General features: G+C 46.4%; 2 protein-coding genes across 2 annotated transcripts in view; both read left to right on the top strand.

Annotated features, from left to right (window-relative positions):
* Positions 1–1,840, top strand: part of MEGF6 (multiple EGF like domains 6) — an 80,769-nt gene extending 78,929 nt beyond the window's left edge. Inside the window, exon 20 of the mRNA XM_084821673.1 lies at positions 1,656–1,840. Within this exon, the coding sequence (XP_084677799.1) occupies positions 1,656–1,840 (185 nt within the window). The remainder of the gene's footprint in view (positions 1–1,655) is intronic.
* Positions 1,841–2,235: 395 nt separating this feature from the next.
* Positions 2,236–17,265, top strand: part of LOC146335365 (uncharacterized) — a 32,428-nt gene continuing 17,398 nt past the window's right edge. The window contains exons 1-3 of the mRNA XM_084821672.1: positions 2,236–2,299; positions 3,809–3,937; positions 8,478–8,606. Coding sequence (XP_084677798.1) covers positions 2,236–2,299; positions 3,809–3,937; positions 8,478–8,606 — 322 coding nt within the window. The remainder of the gene's footprint in view (positions 2,300–3,808; positions 3,938–8,477; positions 8,607–17,265) is intronic.

Raw genomic sequence — 17,265 nt, 5'->3', positions numbered from 1 at the left:
AAACTGGACCTGATGGTGCTCTGGGCACTTCCACTAATGGAACTGCATTAATTGTGGTGTCCGCTTCGTGATGAATTTGAGTGGCTTTATCTCCAAAGTGTTTTATTGTAATGATGTATTATGTAATGTTGTATAATATTGTGGTTTGTATTTTTGGTGAATTGCTGTGAACCACCCAGAAAGCTTCGGCTATTGGGCAGTATAGAAATGAAATTAATAATATAATAACACAAACTTGTCACAGCATGCTACTGAGGATTCCACAATTTCTCTCCCAGGCCCAGAGTGTAGCAGGCCATGAACCACTTGGAAAAGCTCTACTAGACGTCACTAAGAAGATGTGATGGTGGTGGAAAAGAACTCCCTCTTTGCCACCATCGCTGCCACGGAGTAGGCCTGACAATGAGTTCTAACCTGTGTTTGGTCAGACTCAACAGTCAACACGTGTTTTCTTCCACCTGCACTCTAGCCATCTTTCCTCTTCCTTCATTGCCCTCAGCTCAGGTGTATGCCAAGGAGAACTGGCTGGGCTCTGCTCTGTTCCGCTATTTGTCTGCGCTGCGGACAGGCAAATACTTTCACCACCACTGCCTCTTTCCGTGCTTCCCTGAAAAATCACAGGAAAGGGGCTGCTTTTCTCAGCTGACGACAGCTTTTGTGAAACGCACATAGGCACACTTTGGCGCAACCCTAATTAAAACCCAGTTCTCTCTCCCGTGTTTGATTGGAATCTTCAAATTAGCCCAGAATATTGCTACAGGGTCGAACTACAGCTAAGTACTGCAATGGTCTTCTGTCCTCTTTAAAGAAACAGGTGTAACCAATGTCCTTTGTGTGATCAGGATTCCTGATTGAGGAGGGTTCCAAGTCACATGGAGTCTTCTATTCACATTCCAGTGAGCACAAACCGAAGCCCTTTAAGGACTTCCCCGCTCAACATGCCCTGTACCCAGCCCTGCCCTCTTACGCATGATGCTTATAAACTATTTAGAGTTACAATAGGGACACAGCGGCTTACTTTTTGATATTTAAGTTGTAGAATTCCCAGTTCAAATCTTGGTCAGCCATGAATTTACTAGTTGATCTCATGAAAAGTGGCTGTTCTCACTGCTCCCCCATATATGGGCATAACAAGACTGTTATGATAATTACTGATAACAATTATGAGTGGTTCGAGGCATTTTACAGGAAGAACTGTGGATCTAAATATCTTCACTGTGGGCTTCTCCACACAGAGGGTTTTTATCCTGCGATTTTACTGGGGCTCCTTCTTCCAGATTCTTTGCGGGATTAAGATTAAGATGCACTTTACATGCACTTCCCTTCCCCCCCCCTTATCTGCAATTTCTATATGTTTCATTATACCGCCACTAGATGGCGCTGTTGTTATAGTGCCACTTCCTTTTTACACAGACAAATTCAACCGATCCAAGCCACTTCTTTTGATTAGCTCATTATTCCCATTTCAAATTAAGGCAAGGAAATGGTTAGAAACCATGGGAGAGGTGCTGGAGGTTGACGATGTCATGTAAAGGACCGGCAAACCTCTGTGAGTAACCAGTCTCAATCACAGGATAAAAGCCCCATGTGGATTTTGTTCCTTCGGTTCATAAAAATTGACATTTAGATTCTCATATGGGGTCTTCTTTCCCTAGCCTGTCCTGATGGGTTTTACGGGGTGGAATGTCGGGGCGCCTGCCAGTGTCTGAACGGAGCCCGCTGTGATCATGTGACAGGACACTGTATCTGTCCCGCTGGCTGGATCGGCCCAAGCTGCAATCAAAGTACGTGCCCTGCAGTACATGTCCTCCACATTTTAGCCTCTCACTTTGCCAGCTGACCACATAAGATCCTGTAGTGAACATTGGCCACACATGTATGTACAAGTTTCCGTGCAGTTGTCCTTTCCCCATGCAGCTTGTCTCCACCATTATGGTGAGAACTGCAGCCAGGAATGCAGTTGCTACAATGGGGCTATCTGGGACTGCATTGGTGGATGGTGATTCTGTGCCAATGGATGGACAGGAGACACCTGTCATTAAGATATAACTTGCTGGTACCTTGTTCCTTACTCTCGACTAGATCTGAACCACAATTTCTCAGAAGACACTTTTCTGAGATTTTTCTTTTTCTGACCCCCCTGCTAGAAAAAGGTCACATTGCAGAATTTTCTCCACATGTTTCTGCTTCAATGTGTCCTAATGGCTTTTATAGAGCAACAGTGCCTCTGTCAATATGGTAGAACATGAGATCCAGTCACTGGGTCCTGCCCAGTGCATTGGATTGGCCTGTGAGCTGGGTAAGAAGAACACACTAAGAATTGTAAGTTCTGATCAGCAAAGTCTTTACGTTGCCAGCAGGGTTAGTTGCAAACAGGGATGTCAGAGAAATCCTCAGTGGAACCAAAGGAGCTTGGATTTTTTTGAATCCGACCCACAGATTCTGTATTGGACTGGCTTTTCCCCTGTTGGGCACATTCTGTGGACTTGTGGAGCATTTTTCTAACCTTTCAGAATTTTGCACAAATTTCGGTGTAGAAAAACATGCAAAAAACCTCTGACAAAAATGTGCATTTCCCTCATAGGCTAAAGCGTGAAAATGCTTATTTGGGAGGAATTTGCATATTTGGGGGGAATTTGTGCATTTTTGCATGTATGAATTTGTGCAAATTCGCATTTGTGCAGTGCAAATTTGTGCAAATTCAAAAGACGAACAAAATTCAATTCAGCCAATGGGTGGATGACAGAATGGAAGCCACTTGAAAATCCACGCAACCCAAACGGAACGGAGGTTACACACTCTGGACATCCCTAGTTGCAAATAAAACTCTCCCCCTGCCCACTACCAGATTCACAGTTTGGTGTGGACATTGGATGAGGTGGATTTATGGGTGAACATATGCGAAACTAGATTTGGACCATAAATGTTTATTTATCTTATAATATTTATATACCAATTGGCATTTTAAAAATCCCATAACGGTTTACAACAAGTTATAAAACGACACATCATTACAAAAGCACAATAACATTTAGACAAGTTAATGGTTAGGAAACGCCAGGATAAACAAGTAAGTTTTTAATAACTGCTGAAAGCATATGGTATGACATATCACAGAGGGGAGGTCATTCCAGAGGAAGCGTGCCACCACAGAGAAGGCCTGTTGCCATGTTGCTGGCAGATGGACTCTTCGGGACGCGACACGAAGAACAAGGCCTCTCCTGAAGACCTTAGGTCATAGGTCTATATAGGGCAACACGATCTTTGAGGTAACCTGTTCCTAAATAGGATCATAGGAAGCTGCCTTAAACTGAGTCTGACCATTGGATCCTCTAGCCCAGTATTGTCGACACTGACTGGCAGTTTCTCTCCAGAGTTTCAGGCAGGGTTTTTTCCTAAGCCTACCTGGAGATGCTGGGAATTGAACCTGTGACCTTGTGTATGCACAGCAGATCCTCTGCCTCCCTTAAGCTATGGCCCCTCCCTGATTTACCCATCTATAATCTCAGTAGAAGCGATGGTAAGCTAAAGTAAAGTAAGCCCCTTTTACATGCACCAGAGTACTATTGTTGCTGCTTGTGCGGTTGCTCCCTGCACATAGAAATTTGGTGTATAAAGGAGAAGGCTAGGCTATAGACATCTCCTCGATATGCTACTTTTCCACAGGTATGGATTATCATCATCATTATTATTATTTGCACTAAGGGAGCATTCAAATCATATCTTTCCTCCATCTGTATTTCAATGTGATACACTCTGAGGAGGAGTGTGCCATATCCTTTTTCCTGAACATGTTTCTTCTCCTTAGAATGTGCCCAAGGAAAATATGGGGTTGATTGCCAAGAAAGCTGCAATTGTCTGAATGAGGGGCTTTGTGACCAGCAGACCGGGCATTGCCTTTGCCGCAGCGGCTGGACCGGAGAGAAGTGCCGGAGCCGTAAGTACAAATGGGCCCCAGTGTGCTCTGTTGTTGGCAGCATTAGATTGTTTTCAGCCATTGAGACTCTTCTACCGTTTTAGGCGAGGTCAACTGCTTTTAAAACAGAATTAGACAAAGTCATTGAGGATGTCAGGTATTCCAAGCCCTCCCACCAAGTAGTGAAGCAACAGAGACCCACTGTGCAATCCACAAACTGTTCTATTCAGTTAGTAGCACCTCTTCACACCTATAGCATCCGCAAAGCTGAGAGCCGTCCTCCAGGCTTAATTAGCTAAATAGAGCTTTCGTTAAGAGAGCTGCTAAAAGCGAAGCAGTTGCCTTTCAACTCATGGATCAGTTTCCTGCCGTGCTGGACAGGCTTTTGCTGAGCTCCTCCCTTCAGGGAGAATCCTCCTGGTCTAAATTCTGATGGGCAGCCAACATAGCAGAATGCCTCTGTGAAGGTTTGAGGCCTACAGAGGTGAAGGGAAAAAGGGCCAGACTTAAGAGGCCCAGAGTTTTCTGTTGGGAGGAAGTAACCCTGAGAGGAGGAGTTAAGTGTCAGTTTCATTTCTGGTTAAGTGTCAGTTTCATTTCTCCACTTAAGTTTCATTTCTTCAGGTTTGAAGCAGTGCTTTCGGTTTTGAGGGAGGAAGATATAGAAAGACAGTGAGGGAGCCGGTAAGAGCAGAGAGCTAAAGCCTGAAATGAGAACAGAGCCTGAAGTGAGAGCAGGAAGAAGCAGCCTAGAAAAGTCTAAGCGCAGTTAGGGTAAAGGAAGTTGCAACTTTTATTTTCTTTTAAGGCCATTTGTATCTCAGCTCTATTGTGTAAATATCTCTAGTTGTGATTGTTTGCTTTAATTTACCAGTAAACTGTTTTGGTTAAACCCTGTGTCTAGGGTGTCAGTCACCCCCCCATCTACAGCCTAAACGCCATGTTACTGGGAAGGGGAAGGTAAAAGAAGGAAGGTGGGACTCTTAAGGAGAACGTAAGAACATAAGAAGAGCTCTGCTGGATCAGGGTCCAAATCTAAATCAGGGTCAGAAACCAAACAAGGGAACCTGGGCCCAATTCTGACAGAGGATGGGTCTAATCAACAGTTACTGATTCCCTTTTAAACAAGATTTGAAAGCAGGACTTCAGGTTGCTTCCATAGTTAAGTGGGAACTGCATTCCCTTTAAATGTGCTTAACGTTCGTGCTAATGTAAATGAAACTGTAATTAAGACTGGTGGGGTGGGAGATTCTTGTGAGAAAGGGGGGGCATGGAGAGGGAGTGTGCAACCTTGCACATATCCACCAAGGAGTGTGCATATTCATTTAAGAGGGGCAAACTAGGGACCTGAACTTCTCTCAACATTCATTTGAAATCTCCCAAAGCAAATTCACAACTGATATTGCCCAAAATCTGGTTTGAATTACTCTTCTCTTTTGCAAAATACCAGGGAACTGAGCTGTAAAAGGCTCCTTCCAAAAAGCCAGCTCGCTGTTCCCAGCCAGCCAACCTTGCTTTTTTACTCTCTCTGTGTTTTCCTTGGATTGTAACCATTTATTCCTTCTGTCTGAAGTGAGAGCCAGATCATGACGCTTCAGTGCATTTTTCATACCCTCTGGGGCAACAACATCACATATTGTAAGACAAACCACGGTCCTTGGGTTACCCCCAGCTGACCTGCTTGAGGACTGGCAACCATTGGGATTTTAGCCAAACTTCCATGCTACTTCCAGTGCTAATTTTCTTGCATTTCAGTTCCAAACTGGTTCCAACGTGTTGGGCCCCAGGGTTCATCCACTGAACATTCGCTGCTCACGTTACTCCTGTGATCCTTCATGCATCTCTCCCTGTCTCCTGCATGCCAGGAGGGGCTTGGTCCAGTGGGCCTTGCAAACATTTGGCAAGGGTGAGGGGCGAACACAGGTGCTATCCTGACTCGGTCGTAGGAATCCAGCTGGAAATAGTAGTTTACAAACTCTCTGTTGCATCAAGCAAGCATCACAAAAGAGAAACATGGAAGGGGCAACATTATAGTTGAGAGAAGAAAAAAGTGTCCTGCTATGCACACACGCATACACACACACACACGAGTTTCCTTTGGCATTTGCCTCTTCCCATCTAAATCCGCTATAAGAAATAAGAGCGTACATATCCCTTTTTAACACAAAGTAATTGCTATTATCATGGGTGGCACATGGAGGGGAATGGCGGGGAGGGGAATGGCTTCCCCAGACAAGTAGCTTGCTTCCCTTACTCCTGCCATTGCTGGACCCCTGGGCTTATTTGAACTGAATCACAAACTGGGAATTAAAATAAGGAAAAAAAGGCTATCGATGGCTACCAGTCATGATAGCTCTATGCAACCTCCAGTCTCAGAGGCGGTATGCCTATGTACACCAGTTGCTGGGGAACATGGGCGGGAGAGTGCTGCTGCACTTGTGTCCTGGGCAGCTGGTTGGCCACTGTGTCAACAGAATGCTAGATAGACCTTTGGTCTGATCCAGCGTGGCTCTTCTTATGTTCTTAAGGCCACACTCCTAAGCCAGTTTGCTTATCTCCATTAAAATCAACAGAAGAATATATATATTTAGGGTGGGAGTGATCATATGAAATGTACCATGACTTCTTGTCTCAAAATCTAACAAAGCTGTTCCCCCCAGAATTCACTTTGCCCTGACTCTGCCCCCCCCTCTCATTTTTTTCTGGTGCTGCCACAGCCCTCCCATAAAACACCTAGGAGGTACATTTGTCTACTCTTGCGTGCATATAATTGGTGAAAAATGCTGCAGGTGAAGACAGTGGTGTGAAATTATATTTCCTTATACCAATAACAAACTCATTCCCCTTGTATAACCGAAACGTGGCAGCACCCATGCAGAAGACGGAGGTCTTTGCAAGAACCCCAGGTTTGCAGGGCAAAACAAAATAAATGATAAAACTTTATTTAAAAAAAAAAACCCTAAAGGGCAAAACAGTCCAGTGACTACTGACCATGCTGAATGGGCAAGGAATGCTGACTGATTGTTCTGGGGTAGGGGAGAAAAACCAGTGTGGGGGGGGATGGAATGGATTGGACTATCTTGGAAAAGGTCATGTATGGATGCCATCCTGCACAGGAGCACTCCACGCTGCAACATTTTGTTGTAGCAGGCCTCACATGTGTGTGGAGTTTCTAACTTCAGAATTCCATTTCATGTCTGTTTCTCCCTCCCCCCACCCCCTAAGAGCTCTTTATCTGTTTTTGCTTCCACTTCAAACTTCTGATGACAGAACAGCAAATCCGAACTACTGGAATATGTCTTGCTAAATACCCTGGATCATGGTGATATTGTCCTGGCATCCAGACCCCGCTGGTGGAGGCCAGGAATAACACGTCCAATTTTGTTTGGCGCTGTTTGAGGGAGAGCTTTTCACAGCCAAATAAGCCCAGAGAGAGCACATGCATTGATTCAGAACATGGTTTCATTTGTAATTCTTCTGGCTTCCTCCCTTTCTGACCCAGGCAGCACTCCCTCACCCCTCCGGATGCCAACATTTTTGCAGCTCTGGCCGTATTTCTGCAGAGAACATTCTGCTCCTATGCTCCCAACAGAGGGGAGTTAGTAGCTGGAGCTAAGGAAAGGTCTACCTCCAGCTCAGTAATGATAATACATAGTAGTGATAATACATAGCCCAAAGACATTGATCACACCTGGAAGAGCTGTCTTTGTTTGCAAGATTTTATTAGCCACTTTTCAGTTAAGTCTCCCAGAACAGTGTGCAGATAAAATTAATGGGAGTCTGCTTTCATTTTTGGAATGAATTAGAAATGGAATTGATTGGGGGGTACTTTTTTTTTTTTTTAACCAAGGGCTTACTTGAAGTGACCCAAAATTTGGGAGTAATGAAGGTGGCAACCTGCCTCCCTCCTTGCCCAGTCTCCCAAAACCTGATTAATAAATTAGAAAATGTTAAGATGCAGTAGCATGCCACACTCTCTTCCTCCACTCCCTCTTACCATGTTTAGCTGTGTTTTGGGTCTCCTGTGCAGGACTCAACATTTCCCTTGTGAAGACGGCAGCCGCCGATGCACTCTTACTCAATCCAAAGGACTCACCCACCTACGTTGCTCCTGTCACTACCTGCCCAGAGAGCAGCAGCAGAAGGCAGCATTGTAGGAGAGAAAGAGAGAGAGAGAGATAAGTCATAGGGGAGGGAAGGCCAGTGTCTTCCGTGGTGGTAGTTGGCCAGGAATGTGTGTGTGTTTTGTGCAGAGAAACCAGCCTGGAGAAACTTCTGGCCTCCAGCTATGGCAGCTTCATTGGCTGATGAGAGGGGTGAGCTTCCTTTGCATATTTACTCTGCGTCTATCTTCGATCAATAAACGGTTGTCCTTTTGCACGAGTGGCTTCATTCCGTCTTTGCGATCCAAAAGAATCGATTTTGACCGGGCCCTGACGGAATCAGGACCCCAGATCAATACATAGGGGTTTGGTCTGATTCAGCATAACTCTTCTCATGTTTTTATTGTATTACATTTCTGTGTTCTTGTGTGCCCTTAACGCTTCCTTCTCCTTTGCAGCATGCCCAGAGGGGACGTATGGAGAACGGTGCGAGGAGTCATGTGTCTGTGAGCATGGTGCCCCCTGTGATCACGTCACAGGTGCCTGTGGCTGCCCTCTAGGGTGGCAAGGACTTCGCTGTGAGAAAGGTGAGGGAGCTAACACCCGTTCTGGCAGAGCTTGGCAGTCTGTAGGCAAGCAGGTAAGTTAAGCCTGAAGCTGGTCAGACAGGTAAGTGAGAAGAGGTACAATGGGAAGGTGTACAATTGGTGCCCGAGTGACAGTTTGCTCAATCTGAGAAGGCAGACAGAGTTAACCATTTTATGGGACTAGGCAGAACTCTATTGGTCCCTTGTGTCACCTGATTGCTGTTGAGTGGGTAGCTGCAATACCATCCTCCAGCCAGTGGTGGTGCTGAACTGCCGCAGAGATCAGGCCAGTTGCTCCCTCCTTTGGCAAGCGGAGTCCCTAGTTGCATGCCGAAAAGGGGCAGCTCCCAACAACAGCCGAGCTGCTGTGTTCTGCATTAGCTCCAGCTTCCCCAGCGGCCTTAAGGGCAGCTCCACATGGAGCGTGTTGCATCCAGTCTTGAGGTTACTAGCAGCTGTACCACTGTGGTCAAGCTATCCCTGTCCAGGAGAGGCTGTGTAGCTGGCAAACCAGGTGAAGTTGGTGAAAGGAACTCCAAGCCTTTACCAGGTGAAGCTGGTAAAAGGCTCTCTGAGCCACCACGGCCACTTGGGCCTCCAGCAGCAGTGATGGATCTAGGCGTTCCCCTAGACTATGAACGTGATCTGTCAGAGGGAGTGGGACCCCGTCCAGAAGAGGCAATGCGCCTATCTCCTGGACCCGGATGTCAGGTTGCTGCTTCAGCTCTGCAGATTATAGCCAGGATTTGATCAAAAGTAGCCTGGAAGGGCTTGGGCCTGTTCAGCCTCTGGAATGTCAGAGTCTGTGTGAGCTTATCTCTGTTGATGTTCTCAGGGCAGAGCCAGGGGGAGTCACCCAGCTCCCTGTCCGCCTGCTGGTCTGGCCTTAGCAGGTGGGGAGGCTGGCAGCTGTCCATGAAAACCTGACAGAGGTGGGGTGGGGTTTGCAGAAGGGTCGCCCAGGTTGAAGCATCACTGCTGGAGGGCTGAGCAGTGCTGCCCTGTTTAGACAGGGGCCTTGCTGAAAGGCTAAAGGCCCTTGTCTGTGAAGGGATCCAGAGGGGGTGTCTTACAGTCACGCCTTCCCTTTTAAGCAGATGCAAAGGTGAAGAGCCTTTCCTAGGACCATCTCGTCTTCATTGCCTGAAGCCTTCTCTGTTTGGATCCATCATCATCTGGGTTTGGGGAGGCACTTTGCACATGGACTCTCCCTTAACTGGAATTTTGGATTGCTAAAGACTTGCCATGAAAAATATTGTGAGGCTTCTCCTAGACTTGAACTCTCGTTTGCTGTGGATTGTACAGCTTTGTTTGTTGTCAGCTCTGCCGACTGGCAGGCTGGGTTTGATCTATGACTTTTGGACTTTCCTCGTCCTGGACACATGCAGTTACCAATGCGAAAGCGGTGGGGCAGAACTCCCTGCGTGTCTGGGTTACCCTTCCCTTGTTCTTGATAGGCCTTGACCATGTAGCCTGGACTTCTCAACAAAAGATTCAAAGTTGGACTCTCAACGGGTGTGGTTTTGTTTAGGCCTTTCAAGAATTTATCCCTTGATTGCCTGATGGGGTCATTCCAGGAATCATTCCCATTCCTTGTCCAGGGTTGGAGCCCCGTGTATGGATTGCCTGGGTTAGATATGCCAGGAATCCTGAGTCCCTTCCTTTGTGTTCAGAACTGTGGAGATGGTGATGGGGAAACCATGTTGATGAGGATCTCAGGCATGGTAGTGGTGTTTAGCTTTGGACTGTTCTGGAATTACATAGAGCCTATAGCTATATGATTTCTGAAGAGTATAACCTTTAAGCTTTTGTCGTGGGATTTCCTGTAATAAAGAAATCTCACCGATTTGGGTGTCCTGTGTCAGATTCCCTGAGCATGTGCACTGAGGGGGAATTGAGAAGCCTGACACCAGGAACCACTCACCCACAGGGCTTCCATCTTGCCAGGATTCAGTTTGTTTATTGACCCTTATCCAGCCCGTTAGTGAGTCTAGGCACTGATCCAGGACTTGCACAGCCTCTCCTGATCCAGATGTCACAGGGAGATAGAGCTGTGTGTCATCAGCGTACTGATTGTGCTTGGATCCAAATCCCGTAATGGCCACTCCCAGCGGTTTCATATAGATATTGAACAACATTGGGGACAAGATGGTACCCTGCAGAACCCCACAGCTCTATTGCCAAGGGGCCGAGGAACGTTCACCCAGAGTTACTCTCTGAAATCGGCCTGGCAGGTAAGACTGGAAACACTTTAACACAGTGTCTCCAATGCCCATCCCGTGGAGTCAATCTAGGAAGATACCATGGTCAATGGTATTAGAAACCAATGAGAGATCTAGCAGAATTAACAGGGTTGCTCTCCCCCTGTCGTTCTCTCGATAAACGTAATCCATCAGGGCGACCGAGGCTGATTCAGTCCTGTAACCAGGTCAAAACCCAGACTAGAATGGGTCCAGATAATCAGTATCCTCCAAGAGTGCCTGTAATTGCTCCTGCACAACCCTCTCAAGTACCTTCCCTAGGAAAGGAATATTTGCGACTGGGCGATAGTTGTCTAATATCATTGGGTCTAGAGTGGGATTCTTCAGGAGTGGTCGCACTACTGCCTCCTTAAGGACAGCAGGAGTTGTCGTCCATCAGATCTGAAGGGAAACATGTTAGAGAAGACTGCTTTAGAAGAAGTACCAGGGCTTGGTGTTGGAACATCTGCTTTGCACGCAGAAAGTCCCAGGTTCAATCCCCAGCATCTCCAACTAAAAGGATCAGACAGCAAGTGAGACTCTGGAAGCTACTGCCAGTTAGGGTAGAAAATTCTGGTCTAGATGGACAAACAATCTGACCTGCTGTAAGACATAGCCTTCTTTTTCGGTGTTAAAATGCCAGAAAAGCACAGCAAACCAAAACTCTTGTCCTGTGCACTGGGGCTCTCAGAAATAACAGTTTTGCTGCTTTCAATGGCCAATGCGCACAGAAGAGTTTTAACATCTGTGGTTCCCTACTAGGGGAGAAATGTGGGGTAACAGACAGATTTTGGAGGCCCATACTTTCCTAAAAAAAGAAAAAAAGAAGTTGGACTTGTTAATGGTGGTTCCACATGGACCAATGGCCTGGCTTGAGTCCACCAGGAAAAGAGCCTTCAGTGTGGTGGCCCCCTTATTGTGGAACCCCCTGCCTTTGGAGGTCAGACAGGCGCCAATATTGTGTTGCTTTCGGCGCCTCCTGAAGACATTATTACGAGAGGCTTTCCCTGAATGACTGGCTGCAGTTTATTAAGTTAAGACTCTGTTTCTTTTAAAATGTTTCAATTGTTTTAATTATGGGATTTTATTCTTTATCGTGGTGTTCACCGCTCCAAAATCTTTGATGTGGAGTGGTATATAAATATTGTAAATAAATTGATGATGATGATGATAATAATGGCTTGTCAGTGGGATGACCACCGAAGTGTGATGCAGCCTGTTCTGAAAAAGCTGAGCCCACAGGAAACTAAAGTTCTTTTCCCCAGAAGGGTCCAGCAATGACACACTCTCTCTAGTTGTTTTAATAGCTCTGCTTCTCTGTCTGTTGCTGCTCAAATGGTGTGAAGGGGCTGGTTTGGTCTCTATCATCCCCAGATCTGAGTCCCCAGCTTTGTAAAAAAGGCGAGTAAGGGGGAGGCATGAGAGAGGAGTACAAAATTATGCATGGTGTGGAGACAGTGGGTAGGGAGACATTTTCCTCCCTCTCTTATAAAACTAGAACCCAGTGGGATCATCCCATGAAGCTGATTGCTGGGAGATTCAGGGCAGATAAAAGGAAGGACTTCATCACACAGCACATAAATTATGGAATTCTCTACTACAAGGTGTAGTGATGGCCACCAATTTGGATGGTTTTCAAAGGGGGTTGGACAAATCCCTGGAGAAGAAGGCTATCAATGGCTACTAGTCCTGATGGCTTTATGCTACCTCCAGTATCAGAGGCAGTATGTCTGTGTACATCAGTTGCTGGGGAACATGGGTGGGAGGGTGCTGTTGCACTCATCTCCTGCTTGTGGATTTCTGGTCGACAGCTGGTTGGCCACTGTGTGAACAGGATGCTGGACTAGATGGACCCTTGGTTTGATCCATCAGGGCTCTTCTGATGTTCTTATGTATTCCTCCCCCTCCACACACAGCCTGCCTACCTGGTTGATTGTGATCTCGTCACAGGTGAGTGCAGTTGCCCCCAAGGTTTCATGGATGCGAGTGATGTAAGTCCCAGGTTCTCTGACAGGGCTACAAGATTCAAGGTTCTGTTTTCATGGGTCTGTTGTCGCCAAGAGCCAGCTGACCAGGAAACTGACCGGGAACTGACCATAAAGCTGGCCTGGCCTGCTCCTGTGCCTTTTGGCAGTGGTTTTGCTCTGCAGAAAGGTGACGTTCTTCACAGCGCAAAGATGTAAGTGTGATTGTTTGCCAGTATCTGCAAATTGAGCTGCTGCTGACAAAGGCCTAAGAAGAGGAGCTGCTAAAAAGTAGTTAGCAGACCTAACCTGGGCTGGGGAGACGCTAATGTGGGACTGAGCAAAAATGCCCCTCGTTCACAGGTTCGGGGAGCAGATTTTGGCAATTGGTGTGTAGAATCATAGAATAGTAGGGTTGGGAAGGGCCTATAAGATCATCGAATCCAGCCCCGTGCTCAGTGCAGGAATCCAAGTCAGAGCATCCCTGACAGGTGGCTGTCCAGCTTCATCTTGAATGCCTCCAGCATGGGAGAGCCCACCACCTCCCTAGGTCATTGGTTCCATCATGGCTATCAGGGACATTAAGATCTTTCCTGTATAGTTCTTCTGTGTATTCTTGCCACCTCTTCTTAATCTCATCTGCTTCTGTTAGGTCCCTGCCTTCTTTGTCCTTTATCATGCCCGTCTTTGCACAAAATGTTCCCTTGATATCTCCGATTTTCTTGAAGAGATCTCTAGTCTTTCTCATTCTGTTGTTTTCCTCGATTTCTTTGCATTGTTCATTTAAGAAGGCCTTCTTGTCTCTCCTTTTTATTCTCTGGAAATCTGCATTCAATTGGGTATATCTTCCCCTTTCTCCCTTGCTTTTTGCTTCCCTTCTTTCCTCAGCTACTTGTAAAGCCTCCTCAGACAGCCACTTTGCTTTCTTGCATGTCTTTTTCTTGGGGATGGATTTTGTTGCTGCCTCCTGAACAATGGCACAGACCTCCGTCCATAGTTCCTCAGGCACTCTGTCTATCAGGTCTAATGCCTTAAATCTATTCGTCACCTCCACTGTATATTCATAAGGGATATGATTGAGGTCATACCGGAATGGTTTAGTGGTTTTCCCCATGTTCTTCAATTTAAGCTGAAATTTTGCAACGAGAAGCTCATGATCTGAGCCACAGTCAGCTCCAGGTCTTGTTTTTACTGACTGTATAGAGCGTCTCCATTTTTGGCTGCAAAGTACTTAATCAATCTGATTTCGATATTGACCATGTGGTGATGTCCATGTGTAGAGTCGCCTCTTGTGCTGTTGGAAAAGAGTGTTTGCTATGATCAGCGTGTTCTCTTGGCAAAACTCTATTAGCCTTTGTCCTTCTTCATTTTGTACACCAACAAGGCCATGCTTGCCTGTTATCCCGGTGATTTCTGGACTTCCTACTTTAGCATTCCAATCCCCTATGATGAAGAGGACATCTTTTTTTGGTGTTAGTTCTAGAAGGTGTTGTAGGTCTTCATAGAACCAATCAACCTCAGCTTCTTTGGCCTCAGTGGTTGGGGCATAGGCTTGTATTACTGTGCTGTTGAATGGTTTGCCTTGGATTCATACTGAGACCATTCTATCGTTTTTGAGATTGTACCCCAGTACTGCTTTCCCCACCCTTTTGTTGACTATGAGTGCTACTCCATTTCTTCTAGGGGATTCTTGCCCACAGTAGTAGATATAATGGTCACCTGAATTAAATTCGCCCATGCTTGTCCATTTTAGTTCGCTGATGCCCAAGATGTCGATGTTCAATCTTGCCATCTCATGATTGACCACCTCCAGCTTACCTTGATTCATTGATCTGACATTCCAGGTTCCTAAACAATATTGTTCTTTACAGCATCGGATTTTCTTTTCACCACCAGACACATCCACAGCTGAGTGTCCTTTCGGCTTTGGCCCAGCCACTTCACTCTTTCTGGCACTACTTGGAACTTCCCTCTGCTCTTCCCCAGTAGTATATTGGACACCTTCCGACCTGAGGGGCTCATCTTCCGGCATCATATCTTTTAGCCTTGTGATACGTTCCATGGGGTTTTCTTGGCAAGAATACTGGAGTGGGTTGCCATTTCCTTCTCCAGTGGACCACATTTTGTCAGAACTCTCCGCCATGACCTGTCCGTCTTGGGTGGCCCTGCACGGCATAGCTTATGGCTTCACTGAGTTACGCAAGCCCCTTTGCCACAACAAGGCAGTGATCCATGAAAGGATCTGGCTGGTGTACCTGAACTTATTTGAAAAGTTCATGGAGAAGGCTTACCACTGTGGTGGCGATTTTTTTTTTCTTTTTAGAGTCATTGCCAGACCCAACATGAACATGTGGCACCCTTAGGTTGCTGTTTGGGCCTAGCTCCCAGACCGGCCCCACTGGAATGGACACCTATGGGTCTACAGGCTCCCATTTTAATTTCACACCATGTCCCTGTGCTTTTTTTCCGGTCCCCAACTCCCCTTACTCTACCTATCCTGCTTCTCTAATTATCCCCTACCCCACCAATACCCAACTTGGTCCCTTATCTTAAAACCAGTATTTTCCTCCAAATATGCAACTCAAACATTCAGAAATAGCATGCAGTACTGCCTTGTCTGGACTGCCTCCGACTTCAGGGTAGCAAATTGCATGCAAATGCTTCCATATTTCGACATCTCCCTGTACATGGAAAGCTAGCACGCCAAGCGAAAGAGTTTATGATCTCCTTGTCTTGCTATCATTTCATGTCTAGGAATATCCAGGAAATATTTTTATGTGAGTTGATGAGTGTGTGCAGGTATGCCCAGGTAGGCACCGTGATGCTCATAGGGACCAGGGCATCCCCAAACACCTTTCTCAGTTCCTGCTAAGGTGTCTTACCCCTCCCACTTAAAAAGACACACATGCGCGTGCACGCGCACACACACACACACACACACACACACACTTTCTTACCAGTTCGCTTCAAAGTGAGGGCCTTCAGGCATTGCTGTCTTAATTTCCCATCAATTTGGGTCATGGTGGGGCTCTGGGACATTCTTAAGAAATGAAGATGGGAGGTTGCTGCAGCTGCAGGCTTTCCTCTGCAGTGCACCCCGCCACCACAAAAAAGAAGGGAAGTGTCAGGGGTGCCTCTGAGCATAGGCAGTGGCAGAGTAGCTCAGATTCTCAAGAGGAACTGCAAGATGTGGGAGAGGAGCTTTCCCAGACTCTTCCAGACAGGGAAAGACAGACTCCTCAGGTTTCAGTAGTCCAGCTGGATGGAGAGGGCCTCTCTTCACACATCCCTGTGAGAGATAGCAAACAGGGAGAGGTGGGGCTTGGAGAGCCTGAATTCTTAGATGCCAGGCGCAGATGCAGAACCAAAAGAGAGATGGCAGGGGCAGAGCTTAGATGGTCTGCCCGATTGGCCCGGTGGGAAAGCTGCGCATAGAGACCTCACAAGATAGAGGGAGATCCCCCCCTTAAGTTAGGATAGCATGCCCGCCTTTTCTCAAACGGTGGGCAACTTTCAACCTTCCTGGTTTCACTTTGAACTCCCTGAAGGCATTTCCTTTGTAGACTGTGAGTTACTGACAAATTGCATCTGTTTGACCCATTGAAGTTAAGGATTAAAGAGCCGTGGAAAGAAGCCTCTTGTCTGTGTTTTGATTTGGCTATTGAAGTTCGGCAGGGATGAAAGGGAATCCTGACAGGAAGGGGGAAAAGGGGGTGGGATTCCTGTCACTTCAGTCTTGTAAGCTGGGAGGGGGCTAGGAAGGACAGCAGTAAACCAGTGAGGAGAGCAGTAGGAAACCAGTGGGATGCTGGGAGCAACCTGGCATGCTTGTAAAAATGGGGGCTGTGTGTGTGCCAGAAAGAGAGAGTTGAGAGAAAAAGGATTTAGGGGGTATTCTGGGGGGATCCTGAAAAAGTATATTTGTGTGTCCTTGCAGTGAGGAGTTGAAAGGAGGGAGGAGTGTGTGTGTGTGTGTGTGTGTGTGTATGTGTATGCATGATAGATACATGGGGGGTGCAGAGAGAGAGAGAGAGAAATGGCGGGAATGAGTTAGCTGGTAGGAGGGAAGAGAAAAAGAGTTGCTTTCTGTGTGTCAGTCTGTTCAATATAGAAATTATTATATTATAGCATATATTCTGTATTATAGAAATATAATAAATGAAATGAAATGTATGTTGTTGTTGTTGTTGTTGTGTGTTGTTTAATGTCATGATGTGAAGGGTTTTTATATATTATATAATGTATTTTAATGGTTTTACATTTTTGTGAACTGTCCAGAGAACTTCGGCTATGGGGCGGTATAGAAATATCAGAAATGAAATGAAATGAATGTTCAAAGGGGTTGCTTAGTGTGTTGAAGCTCAGACCCCCCCACCTCTGCCTTATACTTGGTATTTTGGACAGGTTACTTGTCCTGTGTGACTAGCCATGCCTCCAATGGCAGCCATTTTGTGG

Source organism: Heloderma suspectum, chromosome 15 (genome assembly GCF_057233095.1).
Source record: "Heloderma suspectum isolate Gila_16-S chromosome 15, 16-S_ref, whole genome shotgun sequence".
NCBI lineage: Eukaryota > Metazoa > Chordata > Lepidosauria > Squamata > Helodermatidae > Heloderma > Heloderma suspectum.
Note: the sequence above shows the minus strand (reverse complement) of the source record. Positions and strands in the feature narration are given on the sequence as shown.